General features: G+C 34.1%; 1 protein-coding gene across 5 annotated transcripts in view; it reads right to left on the bottom strand.

The window, feature by feature from the left end:
• The window catches only part of DDHD1 (DDHD domain containing 1), a 99,876-nt gene that overhangs the window by 43,807 nt on the left and 38,785 nt on the right, over positions 1 to 17,284 (bottom strand). For 3 of the 5 annotated variants that reach the window (XM_029951515.1, XM_029951513.1, XM_029951514.1), the window contains 3 exons: positions 16,046 to 16,219; positions 6,318 to 6,446; positions 5,112 to 5,259 (listed from right to left, as the gene is read on the bottom strand). In XM_029951515.1, coding sequence (XP_029807375.1) covers positions 5,112 to 5,259; positions 6,318 to 6,446; positions 16,046 to 16,219 — 451 coding nt within the window. Of the gene's footprint in view, positions 1 to 5,111; positions 5,260 to 6,317; positions 6,447 to 8,314; positions 8,417 to 15,398; positions 15,420 to 16,045; positions 16,220 to 17,284 lie in introns of all 5 variants that reach the window. The other 2 variants (XM_029951511.1, XM_029951512.1) reach the window with 2 other exon arrangements.

Raw genomic sequence — 17,284 nt, 5'->3', positions numbered from 1 at the left:
TGGGAGTTTGAGCCCCATATGTAAGAAAGATTGTATTTTAAGATTTCTAATATTCTACCCACATATTCATGTTTCATGGCTGTATAGTTCTTATGTATTTAATGATGCTTATCTGGTTAGGGGTGTCTGGGTGGCTCAGTCAGTTGTGCATCTGACTCTTGATTTCAGTTTAGGTCATGACCTCACAGTAGGTAAGATCTAGCCCCACATCAGGCTGCACTGACAGTGTGAAGCCTGCTTGGGATTCTCTCTTCCTTTCTCTCTGCCCCTTCTCCTCTCATGCACATGAGCATATGCACAGGGGTTTCTCTCTCAAAAACAAATAAACATGAAAAATATTTAAAAGAAAAGAATTATCTGGTCAAAAATGACATACTGATGGGGCTGAGGAACTCTGAGTTATAAACTCAGAAAAACACATTTGCTTAAAATACTGTCCTCTTCTACAGTCAACGTACACAATCCCCCACTCCACAGGACAGTGATAATTCTCAAACAGTCACATGTGTAGATCGTGATTAGGCAAGCAGGTAGGTCTACTTAAATCACTTGGGTGTAATTAATTGGATTTAAAAAAAGGGAAGAAAGGGAAAGATGAAAGAAGATAGTAAGAAAGGGAGGAAGGAAGGGGATTAAAGAGGGGGTGGGAGGGAGGGAGGGGGAGGTTGCCTATGTCCCCAGATTTGCCTTACCAAAAATGGTGAACTCTATTTCCTCCACATATAGGTCTTGACTACATGAGAAACACCAGGACTAATGGAGGGTGGAGGAAACAAACAAGGAATGACTTAAAAACATGCTACAGCCTAGGTCCCAACCCGTGACTGTGCAGCTGTAATGCCACGCACAAAGCCCAGTCCTGCTATAAGTTTCCTAAACTTCAGTGTTCCCTGCTAGGCAATGGATGTTTTATTTAGTGGATATTTTGAAAAGGAAGAGATTAATAGTGCCTGAGAATTATTATCCAATTAAAGATCATTAAATAGCTCTGGAAAAAAAGAGGTCTTCCTAATTCTCAACTAAAAACATTCAACTGATAGTGAAGGGCAGAAGACATAGATACTCTTCCAAAGAAGACATCCACATGGCTAACAGACATATGAGAAAATGCTAAACACTGTTCATCATCAGAGAAATACAAATAAAAACCACATTGAGATACCACCTCACACTGGTTGGAGTGGCTAAAATTAACAACTCAGGAAACAACAGATGTTGGTGAGGATGTGGAGAAATGGGAACCCTCTTTCACTGTTGGTGGGAATGAAAACTGGAAAAACAGTGTTGAGGTTCATCAAAAATTTAAAAATAGAATTAACCTATGACCCATCAATAGTACTATGAGGAATTTACCCTAAGGACACAGGACTGCTGATTTATAGGGGTACATATACCCCAATGTTTATAGCAGTGCTATCAACAATAACCAAATTATGGAAAGAGCCTCAATGTCTATCAACTGATGAATGATAAAGAAGATGTGGTATATATGTATGTGTGTATATATACATATACACACACACACACACATACATACAGTGGAATACTACTCAGCAATGCAAAAGAATGAAATCTTGCCATCTGCAACAACATGGGTAGAACTGGAGGACATTATGCTAAGTGAAATAAGTCAGTCAGAGAAAGACATACATATTTTCACTCATATGTGGAATTTGAGAAATTTGACAGAAGACCATAGGGGAAGGGAAGGGAAAAAATAGTTACGGAGAAGGAGGCAAACCTTAAAAGACTCTTAAATACAGAGAACAAAAATGTTAAAAAAAAATACAGAGAACAAACTGAAGGTTGAAAGGGGACTGGGGGACGAGGGGACAATGGGTGATGGGCATTGAGGAGGGAACTTGTTGGGATGATAACTGAGTGTTGTATGTAAGTGATGAATCATGGGAATCTACTCTTGAAGCCAAGAGCACACTGTATACAGTGCATGTTAGCTAACTTGACAATAAATTATACTTAAAAAAAAAATTCAACTGATCAATGAATTGGTTTTAAGATATATACAGGAAAGGAGGAAAACATGAAAAATGTTTTGAAAATGTCATGGAAACAATTGACAAGATATACTCTACACTAGAAAGCAAGGTCCAGGCATGTATTTGCCACCTTTGTGTGAAAAAATCTGTATTTGCCTCAAGAAAGTTTAGGAGAATAGGAGTGAATACCACTGCTTTGAGACACGAGGACAATAAGGGTGATGGAGACCGGAACGGGGGTCAGACTTCTCAGTCTATACATTTTTATATTTTGATTTGTAAACCACACGAATGTATTTCCTATTCAAAAAAAATTTTCTTCACATTCTTGTTTGTTGTACTTGCTCCATTTTTTTTCTGTACCTACAGGTTTGTGCCTTTTTTTCTTATGAAAATTCCTTTGCTATTACTTTTAGTGAGGCTTCAGGAGGGAACAAGATAAGCTTAAGTGTTAAATCTACCATGTATAATGGAAAGTTTCCTTATACTCTTCCAAGATTATGGCTTTAATATTACTAATTTATTGTATTAGTACATAAGTTCAATGAAGATCTCTCTTGTAATAAAACACCACAAGAAGTAAATCCAATTGCAAATACATTCATCCCTTTTAGTGAACCAAGTCTGACATTCCTAGAAGTGTTCTATAAACTTTCTTCTCTTGGGGCGCCTGGGTGGCTCAGTCGGTTAAGCCTCCGGCTTCGGCTCAGGTCAGATCTCATGTTCGTGGGTTTGAGCCCCGCGTCAGGCTCTGTGCAGACAGCTAGCTCAGAGCCTGGAGCCTGCTTCCGGTTCTGTGTCTCCTTCTCTCTCTGCCCCTCCCCCTCTCATGCTCTATCTCTCTGTATCAAAAATAAATAAAACATTAAAAAAAAATTTTACACTTTCTTCTCAACTCATCAATCACTAAAAGAAGGTGAGCGAAAAACCTCTGATTCTGGACGTCTGAAACATGACTTCAAGAGGTCCTCAGAGAACAAAAGTTGCCAGAAGAGTAGAGTCTGATAACTTCTCACTACTTTGTTCATTTCAACTATAGTCTCACAGATACAAACAAAATTCAGAATGGTAGTGACAAGGAAGAAGTTAATTTTACTCTTTTTACAGTCCTGGACTAGTAAGGAATGGTAGAAAGCAGGGAAAGAGTTAAGAAATCCTCTGGAGTTTCCCGTTTATTATTAATCAGGATTCCTTTTTATTTATTTTCTATCAATTACTAGTTTATGGGGGGTTTTCCATCGAGTTACCCTGTCTCTGAAGGAACGATGGCAATCTTCTCTGTAAGCAGATCCTTGTTTTTTGAGCCACTCTGGATTCGTTCATCCCACTTCCAATAATAGCTCTCGATTTTTGTCTGTGGCTCTACCTCCCCCTATGGTGGTGATGAAGCCAACTTCCACCTGACTCTGGGAGATGACAAGCTCAGCACATCACACCCTGCATGGCCACTGGAATGCCTAGACTAGCTGTGACTTCTGGAAAAAGTTATGTTCAAAAGTCGAACATAATATAACATAACCATATCTGGAACCACAGGAGATGTCTGAGAATAGCTCAAAAATCAAGGAAAGTAGAGCAGATAGAAACTACATTCTCAGTTCTCAGGACTGACAAATCTTAGATTTAGACTTCTCAGTGTTATGAATTACTAAATCCTCCTTTTGGCTTAAGCCTTTTTGGGTTAGGTTTTTCCCTCACCTACATCCAAAGAAAGCAAGCCAATACCTTCTCATTTAATCAACAGCTCCAGAGTGGATATGCCATTAAACCCTCAGATTCCTAGATATCCAAGCAAAAGACTAGCATTTTAACATAAGAATATTAATATTATCAGAAATAAATAAATGTCACCAGAAAATAAAGTCAGAATCAGAAGACATTTTTGTAATAGAAGCTATGAAGATTGACAAAAAATTAGGGCGTTGTGGCAGTATCTGACAAAATTTTTGGAAGTTGAACTGTACTTTTACTTTAATCCATCAGTTGACATTAAAAGATGTTACAGTAAAAGGTGGAACAAAACTCAGCACTGATTATAGAGATGTTGATGAGGACAAAGTTTCCGGTATCACACAGTATTTGCTCTATAAGGCCTCAAGAAGTACATTTACTCGAAGCCCCAGAACCAGATGAAGTGTGTTCTGAACCAAGAACTGATCTGTTTTCATCACATCATAAACACAATTAGGTTTTTCTTCATATTGGTTGGTAGTTCAGGGCCAAGTTTATGGTGGCTTGACCCTAACATGTCCTTGCAACACAGTCCTTAACATCTTTCAAATACATACGAGTATAAACATCCCCCATGCCCATAACATCTTAGAGTTTTTAGAATAAAGAAGAAAAAAAAAGAAAAAAGTTGAATAAAAATCATGAGGTAAATAATGTATGTGGTATGTTGTTAAAACACCCACTAGTCTCTGTGTAAAATTTAGAGTTCAGCTTCCTCTGGTAGTAATTAATTGGCCAAGTTAAGCTGCTATCTGGCAATTTATTTATTTATTTATTTATTTTAAATGTTTATTTTTGAGAGAGAGAGAGAGAGAGAGGAAGAGGGAGAGAGAATGAGCTGGGGAGGGGCAGAGAGAGAGGGAGACAGAGAATCCAAAGCAGGCTCAGTGCTGAGAGCAGAGAGCCCAATGCAGGTATTGAACTCACAAGCTGCGAGATCATGACCTAAGCTGAAGTCAGATGCTTAACTGACTGGACCACCCAGGTGCTCCACAGCAATTTATAAAATTCTTAGGTTTTTCATAATTATGCAACCTTGCAATTATTCTGTTTCTGCTGAATTCAGTAAGACACAAACTAAAAACTACAATTTTTCTTTGCTTTCAACCTTAGTATAATGTAAATTAGTAAGTTAGAAACACTTTATTTTTCTCCTCTTCTCCATGCTGTGGGGGAAAAACCTCAAATATATCATCATCATCATCATCATCATCATCATCTGGACATAGTCACTCGAAATTTGGTCCAGAAATTACATCTATAACATAAGAGATATTAGAGTAGTTGGCATTTAAGAAACATGGTAGAATGAGGAGACTCTGTTACACCCCAGACAAAAGTCTGGATTCTAGTGATGGAGAATGTATTCAACAAAGAACTTACATGGCTGTATTTTTGATAATTCTTCCTTGGTCCATTTTCTGCCCAATGCCGTGCACAACAAATACAATATGGGTAGTCTGTGATGGCTTGTCTTCTAATGTGGCTTCTTCTACATAACCTCTATGAAGTCTCGTCCCACTGCTTGACGCTGTAGAAAAATTATGATTCTTGGTTTACTATTTATTACAGAAATAACATTTTGGCAATGTATTGAAAGAAATAATAAAGTAAAAGGAGTACTAAGAAAAAATTTCACTGGGTTGGGTGGGGATGAAATTTATAAAATGATGTGTGGTGACTGGCTCAGATATAAAGGGCTGAACTGCAGATGTCACCAAAGCCAGAAACCACAGGGAAAAGAAAAGGAAGGAGGGAAGGATGCACTGAACACAAATTTTTAAAAGTTCTCTATAAAAAATGTATCATGAAGCAAAGATAAAAGACGAATGACAAACTGGGAAAAATTTTGGAAAACTCAGTGCATAATGAGTTGATTACTGAAGTGCAAAAGAGAACTTACTAATCAAAAAGTGAAAAGACAACCATTCAAATAGCAAAGTGGGCTAACAACACAAGGTAATTCACAAAACAAAGACAAATGACCAGGACACATGTAAGAGGATATTCAAGTACATCTTGTTATCAAAGAAATGATAAAAGATGGAATTGCAAAGATTAATATCAGACTTAACAAAAATTTCTGAGAAAATTAAGAATGCTCTCACATCCTCCTCAAGCACCATTTCCTCTTTCCTTTCATCAAACTTCTGTAAAAAGCTGACTGTTCTTGCTGACTCTTATTTCTTCACCTACTTAGACTTCAACCCATGCCAGTCTGGCTTCTGCTCCTGCAATACATCCACGTCACCACTGAACTCTATGCCACTAAATCCAACAGAAAATTTTTAGTTTTCACCGTCAATTGCCATGTTTTACTTTCACATCACTGCCTGAGGTTTGAGTGCTGTTGTGCTTCTAGAAGCATAAAAGATACTTATTAATCTTGTCAGATCATTCTAAATAAATGATTATTTGCTGATGAATACATGTGAACTCAACCGCCTTAATAAAAGTTTCATTTAACAGGGCAGTAACTATCACTACATTTAATACATATTTGAAATATACTAAAAACAGAATCTAAATAGTCCCTTTTGAATACAAGAAAGAGTTCTCCAATTTTGACAAACTATATTTAACAATTACCTTTAGAGAATCCCAGTTTTTGGGTGACTGTCCTTGCAATTTTAGAAGTTGTTGCATCACTGTAAAGATACACTTCATCCACACTGTGCCAGTCCACGTGATTTCGACTCAACTTGAAACTATGAATAGCTGTTGCAAAAAGGAAAAATTAATTTGAAGGTCACTCATTTGTGCAAAGATTTAGAATACATAGATTTTTGAATCAGTATTTGAACTCATTTCAATAGAAAATTATTTCGCTGAAACACCTATTAAATTGAAGCAAGTAATGGACAGGGACTTGATCTTACAAATGATCGATCATGATACAGGGAACGGCAGCTTGTTAGCACGACACGGAACAGCTGGCTTACTCACCACAGTTTTAACCTCTAACAGGCAGATAATTTGTTCTGGTTATTAGAGAACTGCTTTCCCAAGTGACAGGACATTTCTTAGGTCTAAGGGACAAAATACACCTTCATCAAAGTCCTCAACACCTTTGACATAGAAACTTAAGTTTCCTTCCTTCTGTGGATTTTATTTTTGGATCTGTGAAAATTTCACTCAGCTGTGCAAGACAAAACAGGACTAAGAGGAAAAACTCTTTAAACTGGGAAGAGAACAATCTAATTGATTACAAATAAGGTAGTTTTGGAATGGATAGTACACCAATTATCACTGGATATTGCTCACCATAAAAGAAATCCGAAGTTAGAAGATGTTTTCTTAAGAAATCAAAGAAGTTTTTTTCTATCATGATGTTCAAATGAGTATGGTCATTACATTTATGAAAACAGGCTCTAAAAAATGCAATCTGTATGCTCAAGGAATACATAAGCTCTGTGAGCAAGGACTGTGTCTTGATCATTTGTACCACTAGCACCAGTGTCCTAGCACAGAGCCCGGACATGTATCACAAATTCAGTAATGTTTGTGGAAGCAACAGATTAAAAGAAGTGTCATAACATATCCTTGATTCATACTTGACAGTTCTTATATTCTGAAGGCCTTAAACTTTCCTCTATATCTCTGGTATAGAGATGAGAAAAATTCACATACCCTTCAGAAAACCAGGCACCTTAAAATCACCATGCCTGATTTATTTTTTTAAAAATTCCTTTTAAGCAACATATAATCTCCTATTACATATAATGACCCAGAGGTACAAAGAGTCCCTTAATAGAGTCTTGCCACAAAGCTAGTTACTGGCAGAGTCTAACTATTCAGATTTGAGGATGGGTTGGAAATAATCTCCAGTTAAATATGAAAGGTTATAGCCCTTGTTAAGATCTAAGATCATAAGTCACTTTAACAAACACCTGCTCCCTACTAGAACACACAGAAAAGTAAATCCTTTCTGGGTAATGACACTTCTTAGTTATACTACAAATGCAATTTCAAAAATTTATGAAAAACCAATTTATATTTCATTTATTTGCCAGGACATACATATTACGAACACTGAATGTGACCAAGATGCAATTAATTTAACAAACATTAATATCTTCAATTCACCCCCCCTCAAAAAACCCCCACAAAAACAATGTACAAACTCAGTTTTTTATAAAAGAACTTTTCATAAATTAAAAAATCCTTTGCAAGGGTATAGTAATTATTTACTTTCTATGCCTGATCCATATCACTATTTTATGACTTTTTATCTAATGTTTCCAACCTGTATTTTTGTTAAAATAGTTTTGAACAACATATGCTTAAAACATTGAAACTGTAAGACAAGATATGAAGAGAACAGTGCTAAGCCAATGAAATTTTGTTCCTCCTCAAACCATCCGCATACTGTCTTAAAGTAAAACATCTCAGTATTGGTGAACATGACATTACTGGACCACACACACATTATTTACAAATGTTTATGGCGCTTAAAATTAAGGAATCTAAGCAAAATAGCACACTGTACACATTTCTAAAAACTACTAATTTCTATGCTTTAAATACTGATTGCTATAAGCCAGAGTGTATAACAACATGGAGAAATAAAACTACAATTACCGTACCTTGAGAACGCTTTCGCTTAAGACCTGCCGCTTCTGTACTCTCCTTACATCCTCTCCATTTGAACAGAGAAGGGAGGGAGAAGGGAGGGAGGTGGTAGACAACTAAGAAAGCAAAAACACTGAGCTTCAAAGTAAATTTTAAATGAGGTTTGCTGCTTTGCCTTTTTGTTGTATTAACTTTAAACAATGAGTTGTATTTGACAAACATTATTCTAAATGATTTATATAATTTGTAATTAAAAATCAGTAAAGCAAAACAGTAATTTAATAATGTTTATCAAATACATGCTCTACTTTTATTGAAAGAAAAAAGGGAAATGATACCTATCAGTTAAAGACAACCATGTGATCATATTTAATGTCTTTGCACAGATAGAATAAAAAATAGGTCATGGTGCTTTAGCATTGCATAAGGGATTTATAAGTCCCGTCTTCACAATACTAAGGTCATTTACTCTCACCAAATTTGAGACCATGACATAGCTGATGGCTGATATGCAAATTAAGAAGGCAATAAATAACATTTTAAACATCTAATGCAGTTTTTCTGAGAAAATATCACAGTATACATTCCACTAGATGCCTTCTATTACTAAAGTATATAATGGAAGCTTCCCACAGAAACAAAATATTCTTTTTACAACTCTGTTCGAGTTGCTAAAAGAATGTTTAAAATGAAACTTTTGCCAAAATAAATCAAGTGGGAAACTGTAATTTTAAATAATTAGTGATAAAATAATGAAAGGTTGCAATAAATAATGGAAAAAAAAAGTCACCAGTAAAAATGTATGCTGTGACGTTTTATATACATGAAAATGACACCATAAAGCCAGACATAGACTTGATATTTGGCAAATCAGCAGATAACCTTAAAGTCAACATTTTCTGTCAAACATTGCTAAAGTTATGTATCAGTAAATTTCTTTACATCTTTAAATAAGCAATTATTTAAAAATCCAGAAATTGAACCTTACAAATCAGTTCAATTTATGAACCACAAGAACCTTTAAGACTTAGTTCAAATTTATGTTCTAAAAACCATTTGCTTTTGCATCCTCACTCCCTTCTACATTAAGACGACATTCAAAGGTTAAATACAGCTCAGATATGAACATATTTAATTCCTGTTTTATGGTACTAAAAATATTTTTTAAAATCTGTTAAATGTACAGATGAAGTATAATTAGAGATTTGTGCAATAAAGATAACAGAAATGCTTACAAGGCACTTAATAATTACAACTATACGTAATTAGATGGCTACAGACTAGGATTAAAACTGGATTGTAACATCAAGATTATAAAAACATTTCATTGTCACAGAGGGGTGGAAAATGACAACTGAAACAATTTTCTTCACTGAAAAAGTGTCTTCTCTCAGATACCTTCAGGTCAGTTATTGAGGAGTAGATGTACCACTTGCATAGGAAACATTTTTAAACAAAAAATTCATTAGGAAAAAGCTAAATATCAAAGTGATCAAACTGACATAAATTTGAGACTTTAATACTCAAAGAGACAAAACCTAGTGTTTATACAGCCACTGGTAAAACTAACATGAACCAAATCCATATTTACTAGGAGAAAATTAAAATAATACAACAGTCATTAGTAAAAATACATGCTGTGACATTTTGTAAGCATGAAATAGCCAACATAAAGCCAGACATAGACATGATATGTGGCAAGTCAGTAGATAACCCTGAAGTCAACATTTTCCCTGTCAAATATTGCTAGTTAATTACCAATACATTTTTTCACATCTTAAATAAGCACTTATTTAAAAATCCACTTGAAATGCATATGGACCTCTTGACTACACTACAAAATTATGCTAACTTTCAGAAAGCTAGTCAAAATATAAAAAAGAAAGGCTTTTCTTTCTAAAGGAACAGTACGGTTTAGGGATTAAAAAAAGACAAACATCCCAATATAATAAAAATAGGGAAGCACATTTACTTAAAATAGTTTCACAAAATTAAATAGACATGGTTCTTTACCTTCCTCTCAAATTCTTATTTTCACTTGAAAGTCACTTGCTTTATGCAATATCCCATAGCAGTTAGCTCAATTTTTTTCAACCCAAAGCACAGAATTAGGGGTACTATCATTAGTACAGTAGAGACAAAAACTAATTACTATCAATCCAAACAGAGATCACCATTAAATGAAATTCAAGTGCTAGAAAGCATTATTTCATTTTCCCACTAAAATAAGGTTTTAGTTAAGAATTCTTTAATTTTTTTTAATGTTTTATTTATTTTTGATACAAAGACAGAGCATGAGAGGGGGAGGGCCAGAGAGAGAGGGAGACACAGAAGCCAAAGCAGGCTCCAGGCTCTGAGCTGTCAGCACAGAGCCCGACATGGGGCTTGAACCCATGAACATGAGATCATGACCTGAGCGGAAGTCGGACGCTTAACCTGAGCCACCTAGGGCCCCAAGAATTCTTATGTTAGCAAAAATACTCATAAACTCAAAATGTTAACTTATTAAATACTAACAATTGAAATGTTATACTAAAACCTTAAACAACAGTGAAAAAGATTTAAAGTACTTTAAAGTATTTCCAATAAATTTCCTTACTAATCAACCTCTTAAAGAGATTTTCGTCATTATATAATTCTGAAAGCAACCAGAGTATCAAAAAAGGGGGTTACTGATGATATACTAATCCTTAGAACAAAACAACTCAGTGGCTTTTCCCGTTCTAAAAGCTGTTAGCCTGGAGAATCTCAACTTTAGGGGAAGCAGGTCAGCACATCTCAAATATGCCAGCTATAATGAGAAAACTCCTAGAAACCTTCTTGGATCTCTGAGAAACTAATTAGATAAATTTATAAAAAAAAATAGTAAGTAAAAGCTAGAAGGTGGGAATCTTCTTAGTTGCCAAAGAGAGAGGAAAAGGAAAGCTGGTTAGAAAGGGTTAGCACTCTTGCAACTCCTCTCACCTTTTGGCTTTTGCAATTCTATATTCACAGTTTGGGATATTCTTATCCAGCAACAGTGAATACACACTTTACGTGCCAAATTGTTAAATGTTTTAAGTCAAGATCCACCAACACCTGTGATGCCAGAGTACCCCCAAATTAGCTTGAACAGTAACTTCTCTGTAACTTTATATTGACAGGGTGACTCAAGTAGGCAGCATATAGTCAGGATTTGCATTCCTCATCTGTCAATCTCTGCTTTTTAATTGGAGCATTAATTCACTTACAGTTATTGTGATTACTGACATGAGTGAATTTAGGTCGACCATTTCCCATTCATTTTCTCTTTGTTCCATCTGTATTTTGTTTCTTGTTTCTCCTTTCTTGATTTCTTTTGGGTTAAGAACAATTTTTTTTACTATTTTAATTACCTTTTTGGATTTAAAAATTTTTTTTATTTTAAAATTTTTAATTTTTGAAAATTTATTTTTGAGAGAGCACGAGCCATGGAGGGTCAGAGAGAGAGGGAGATAAAGAATTTGAAGCAAGCTTCAGGCTCTGGGCTAGCTGTCAGCACAGAGCCCAACGTGGGGCTCGAACCCACAAACTGTGAGATCATGACCTGAGCCAAAGCTGGACACCTAACTGACTGAGCCACTCAGGCACCCCTGGACTTTTTTAAAAAACATTTTTACTGTGGAATAATTTTATACTTAAAGAAAAGGTGCAAAAATAGAACAGAGAATTACCACATATTAGCTTTCTCTAAAGTTAGTGTAACTATAGTACAATTATCTAAACTAAGAAATTAATATTGGCACAATCCTAGCAACTAAGATATAGACTTTATTCAGATTTCCCCAGTTTTTCTAATGTTATTTTCTGTTCTAGGATTCTATCTAGGGTACCATGTTGCATTTTGTTGTCATGTCCCCTTAGTGTCCTCTGACAAGTTCTTCAATCTTTCATAACTTTAACACTTAAAAAAAAATCATTACTGAGGTATAGCTGACCAAAGTATAAAATAATACATTGATATACATTGTGAAAGGATTCTCCTCATCTAATTAATTAATTAGACCCCTTCATACTTTTGAAGAGCTCTGATCAGTTGTTTTGTAGACTGTCCCTTAATTTGAGTTTATCGATGTTTTCTCAGGATTGGATTGAGCTTATACATTTTTTTGACCAGAATGACGTATAGGACTAGCCCATTTACTTCAACCTTTTAACAACTGATTATTGCTTGCATAGATAAATTACAAAGTGAGTAAGACACTAATCTAGCAGCATGTTCAAGAATTTTCAAAATCTGCTGGCCTTATTTTAATTGTATAATTCATCTCCAAACACTAGGCTTTCACTTGTTAGGCTGCTAGGAGGTAGGGTGGGAAGAGAATTTTTATTTTAATTCTCAGAGAAAACAAAATTTAAAGTATCTAAGTCACAAAAAGTGATTATATTTTTATAGGCTGTTTTTATTTGTATGCTTAAAAAGTTATGTTAAACTTTCATCAATCTATTTAATTCAATGCTTACTTTGAGATTAGTAGAAAAATTAACAAGAAAATATTTTAAAAATCTAAGTTATTTGTAGCATCAGCTACCCTAACCAAAACACAGATAAGCTAAGAAAGAAAAGGAATTACTGTTTTATTTTAATGTCCTTTAAGGCAATGGCTCTGTTTAGTTTCTTTTAATTTCCACAGAGGTAGAAAAAAGGGAAAAAAAAAATTCCACAGAGCATTTAAGAGTTCCTAAATATTGTATTTTAAAATGTTTTTAATGATTAAATGGGATTTTTCCAGAAAGCCTTATTTGAAAAAACTCCACTCCACTGTGATTTCCAACTCTCTTTATTCCAAATCTTTCTGCAGAATATCTAATTCGTTTACTGTGTTTTCATTTACTTACACTTTGTAACTACTCTCATCTTTGGTTGTTTTCCCCAAAACTTCTTGAGAATCAAAGCCCTATTTCTTTCACAAAAGTGCCTAGCATAGTATTAACTGAATATAGAAATATTTAAAACCTCCTGACAATATGAAGAGTCAAGGCTTTATCTTACGTGCATGACAAAATTTAGGTGGAAAAGATATTTCTACCCTAATTAATGAAATATGATATTTCAGAAGCTTGGAAGAACCAAAATAAAAGATTAGAGTATGCTTTTTCTTTGTAGATATGGTCAATTTGATTTATTTTTCCAACAGTGTGGCTTCTTGGACAGCAAATATTCTTTCCTCAAGACCTGTGATCATTTTCAAATGCACTAAAAAATTTCCCATAATCTTCAAAATAAAATATCATATCAACTCATAAATGTTTTACATAAAACTGAACAACCAAAATGGCTACAAATTTATGACAACGGTATATACACTAAATTGAACTTAAAATCTTTGTTAATAACAAAACATGCTGAAGTTTTACCTATATGTCAGTGTATTTTAAAAAACCAATTTCCTCCTTAAAGAATCATCATTTTGAAAGATTACAACACAAAAATACTTAATAGTTTAAAAATTTTGTTATTACTAATTGGAATTTTACCACTTGATGTATATTCTTAAACCTAGCAAAAAATATTACTATAATATTCTAGATTGATACTCTAGAATCAACATACACACTCAAAGACATACTAAAAATCTAATCACATAAATATACCATGTTCTTTATAAGACTTATTTAAATGGCTCATAAAATTAGGGCACTTTGAAGAAAACTGAAATATCCTGCCACATTTAACATTTTGGTAGGGAGTAGAAGTAATAAGGACACACAGAATTCTAATTCTTATTGTAATAAAAACAAGATTCCAGGGGTGCCTGGGTATCTCTGTTGGTTAAGTGTCCGTCTCTTGATTTCGGCTCAGGTCATAAACTCGGGGTTCCTTAGATGGAGCCCAAGACTAGATGGAGCCCTGTCTTGGGCTCCTCACTGAGACTACACAGCCTGCTTAGGATTCTCTCTTTCCCTCTCTCTCTGCCCCTCCCCCACTCGCACATGCTCTTTCTCTCTCAAAACAAACACCCTAAGATTCCAAATAGACGAGAACTAGAGATGAAAAAGAGCTGATAACTTGGACAAGATGGATTAGCAAGAGGAGAAAAAAAATGTTTTGAATACAGAACAAAAAAGGGGAATAATCTACTTATAACTTTTTTTTATACTTGTCCTTTTTGTCCTCTGAGCTCTTGGAGTTTGTCCCTGTACTAATAGTAAGGAATTTGGGTGGCAAAACTAGGTTACGGTGAATTGCCACTTTTGAGGCAGGAATGAAGGAGAATTCATGGAAAGAAAAAAATCTAGAATTTGGCCTTCTCCAATAGCAATTGTATTTTGATAGTGGTGATGAGAAATTACAAAATACTTCATTTGCTGATATGATTGCAAAAATATAAAAACTGTTAGTTGTGCTATAACCAGAGAAACTATTGTTTCTATCTACAGCACTCTGTAGGAATGCAGACAGAACCCTGTATTCTGAGCTGCTCTTTATATAGTGATATGTAAGAACCCTGAGCTTGAATTTTACAGTAAAATAAGGACAAATTTGACTTTACAGATTAGGAAAATGAGATATTTAAAATTCCTAGAATATGGAATCTGGCACATAACAGACAACTAGTATTTATTATATAAATTTGTTAGATTTAATTGCAAATTTATTCAGAATCCACATCTTTCCTCAGTTATCTGGACTTTTAATCAGCTATACACAAAAGATATGTTAATTTGGTGTAATTTAAACTAGACAGTTTTCTTCTTTCTGACAAGTGGTGTGTGTGTGTGTGTGTGTGTGTGTGTGTGTGTGTGTGTTGAGAGACAGAGCAGAGAATGAAAAAACTTGGGATGTTACTAACAATAAGAAAAAAAATATTTGCCATTAATTATGTCATGTAAGCAATTATTTCCAATCGCATAATGTTTTCCAAGCTGCATTCTGTGAATTACTTGATCGATACTGAGTCTTCCTGCTTTAGAAAGGGGGAGGGGGGAAACATCACTTAATTCATTAATTCACTAGATTCAATGGGGCTTGCCAAGAAACTTCCAAAATAAAGGCAAGCACAGATGAAGAAACACTTTTGAGGAAAAAACATTTAGAGAACTCTACAAATTCTAATCTACCTGTATTATTATACTCACCAGAATAGCTGATCCCACTGCCTGCAGTAAATGGAACAATAGAAGTATTTTTAACTTCACCAGGTATATTAAATTTTATTCAAGATCAGATACATAATGAAAAATGGCAATTTGGCTATTATATAAATATTTTAAGCTACTGCAAACATATCCAAATGCTGAATAAGGGAATATAAGGAATAGACTGTTTCAAATTAAAAGTTGATGTGGTTATCAATATGGAGACAGCTAAAAGATGCTTACGCAAAGGAAACTGAAGTTGTTTCTTTTTAATTTCGGGAAAAGAACACTGCAATATTAACAAAACTGCTCTTTTGGTAGAATGACATTTTTTGTAGATTCAACTTTCATTGATAATTAAAAACTACAGGAATGACTAATCCACAGAACATATTATAACAATCTGTACAATTATAGGTAAGCCATACTAGTGTCATGCCAGTGAACATACATTTTAAGCAAAATAAAAATTGAATAGTTCAGAAATTCATAGTTTTAAATTCTAAAATAATCAAGTATTTAAAATTATCAGAAATGTTAAAATTCTAACACTCATGAATTACTATGTAAACCTTAAGAACTACTCTAAACTTCATCAAGAACTTACTTGGTTTACAAAACATATTAAATGCATTAATTGGTCTTACCATCTTTTCCATCTATGGATTTTGACACTTCAATATCAAAATTTTCCTGCATCCGCTGACCTCTAAAACAGCTGAGATGTTCCTGCTCAATTAAATTACTTTCTTCTTCTTCTAGAGGTTGCCAAGTACCATCAATAAACCACTGTCCACGCATTACTGGTATTTTATCAGTCTCTGAAAAGAGAAATCACAGAAAGAGACCTAGTAACTATAACTTTGTATTTTGTTACGACTTGGCAAAAACTGACTTTTTTGATCCAGCAGAATCATTTAGTTTTAAATTTCAGATTTCAAGCAACAATATATACATTTTTATAGTATATGACTTTATTTATATTGGGTATTATCCACAAAAATTACTTTGGTATTAGAAAGGTAGGTAAGCAGTTATCTTTATAACTGTGGCCAGGAGAAACCCAAATTAGTAAACAAAGAGGTTAAGACAAGTTCACGTAAGACTCTGGTGATGGTTCCAATGTCTTAGAAAATACTAATAGACACTCCCAGAAGCAGTTCAGAAACTGTGTGTGTGGTAGTGGTGCGTTGTACTTTTTAGAGCTTCCTTGAAGGTTATGGACTCCTCAGCATATGGGAAGAGGTGAAACATTTAATTATAGTAAATTCCTCACCTATTTTAGAAAAAATTGAGTAGAAAATTTTCTTGAACAACTAAACATTTTTTGATTAAATACTGTTCCTACTAAAACTTTTAGTAGCTATTTATTCACTAAAAAAATAAACCATAATTGTCAGCTATGATATCTTATATCCTCTAAAATTTGAAAAAAAAAGCAAAAATAAAATGGAAATTAAAAAAAACCTTAAAAATAAAAAGCAAAATAAAACAAACTTAATTATGTAGAGATATGGTGGTTTAATCATACATAGAAAAATTATTTCAAGTGGATTTAAAACACAGTAATTTTTCACATATATTGGGATATATCCTATGGACAAAAAGAACTGCAAATACATCTTAAGTTTTCTGCAGTAACTGCACTATAATAATTGTTAATCATTGTAATAATATTGATATTGTTGATTTGAAACTCTAGGTTAAAATAAAAATATTAATTTTATTAATGTCATTAGGAACCAAGAAAAAAGATACAAATATAAAAATCAAAGAAATAAAAATTGTAATTTTAAATTTCAATTAGGGGCACCTGAGTGGCTCAGTCAATTGACTGTCCAACTCTTGGTTTTCACTTAGGTCACGACCTCACAGTTTGTGGGTTC

The sequence above is a fragment of the Suricata suricatta genome, chromosome 9, assembly GCF_006229205.1.
Source record: "Suricata suricatta isolate VVHF042 chromosome 9, meerkat_22Aug2017_6uvM2_HiC, whole genome shotgun sequence".
In the NCBI taxonomy this organism is placed as follows: Eukaryota; Metazoa; Chordata; class Mammalia; order Carnivora; family Herpestidae; genus Suricata; species Suricata suricatta.
The sequence above is the reverse complement of the archived record's forward strand: the minus strand, read 5'-3'. Positions and strand labels throughout refer to the sequence as shown.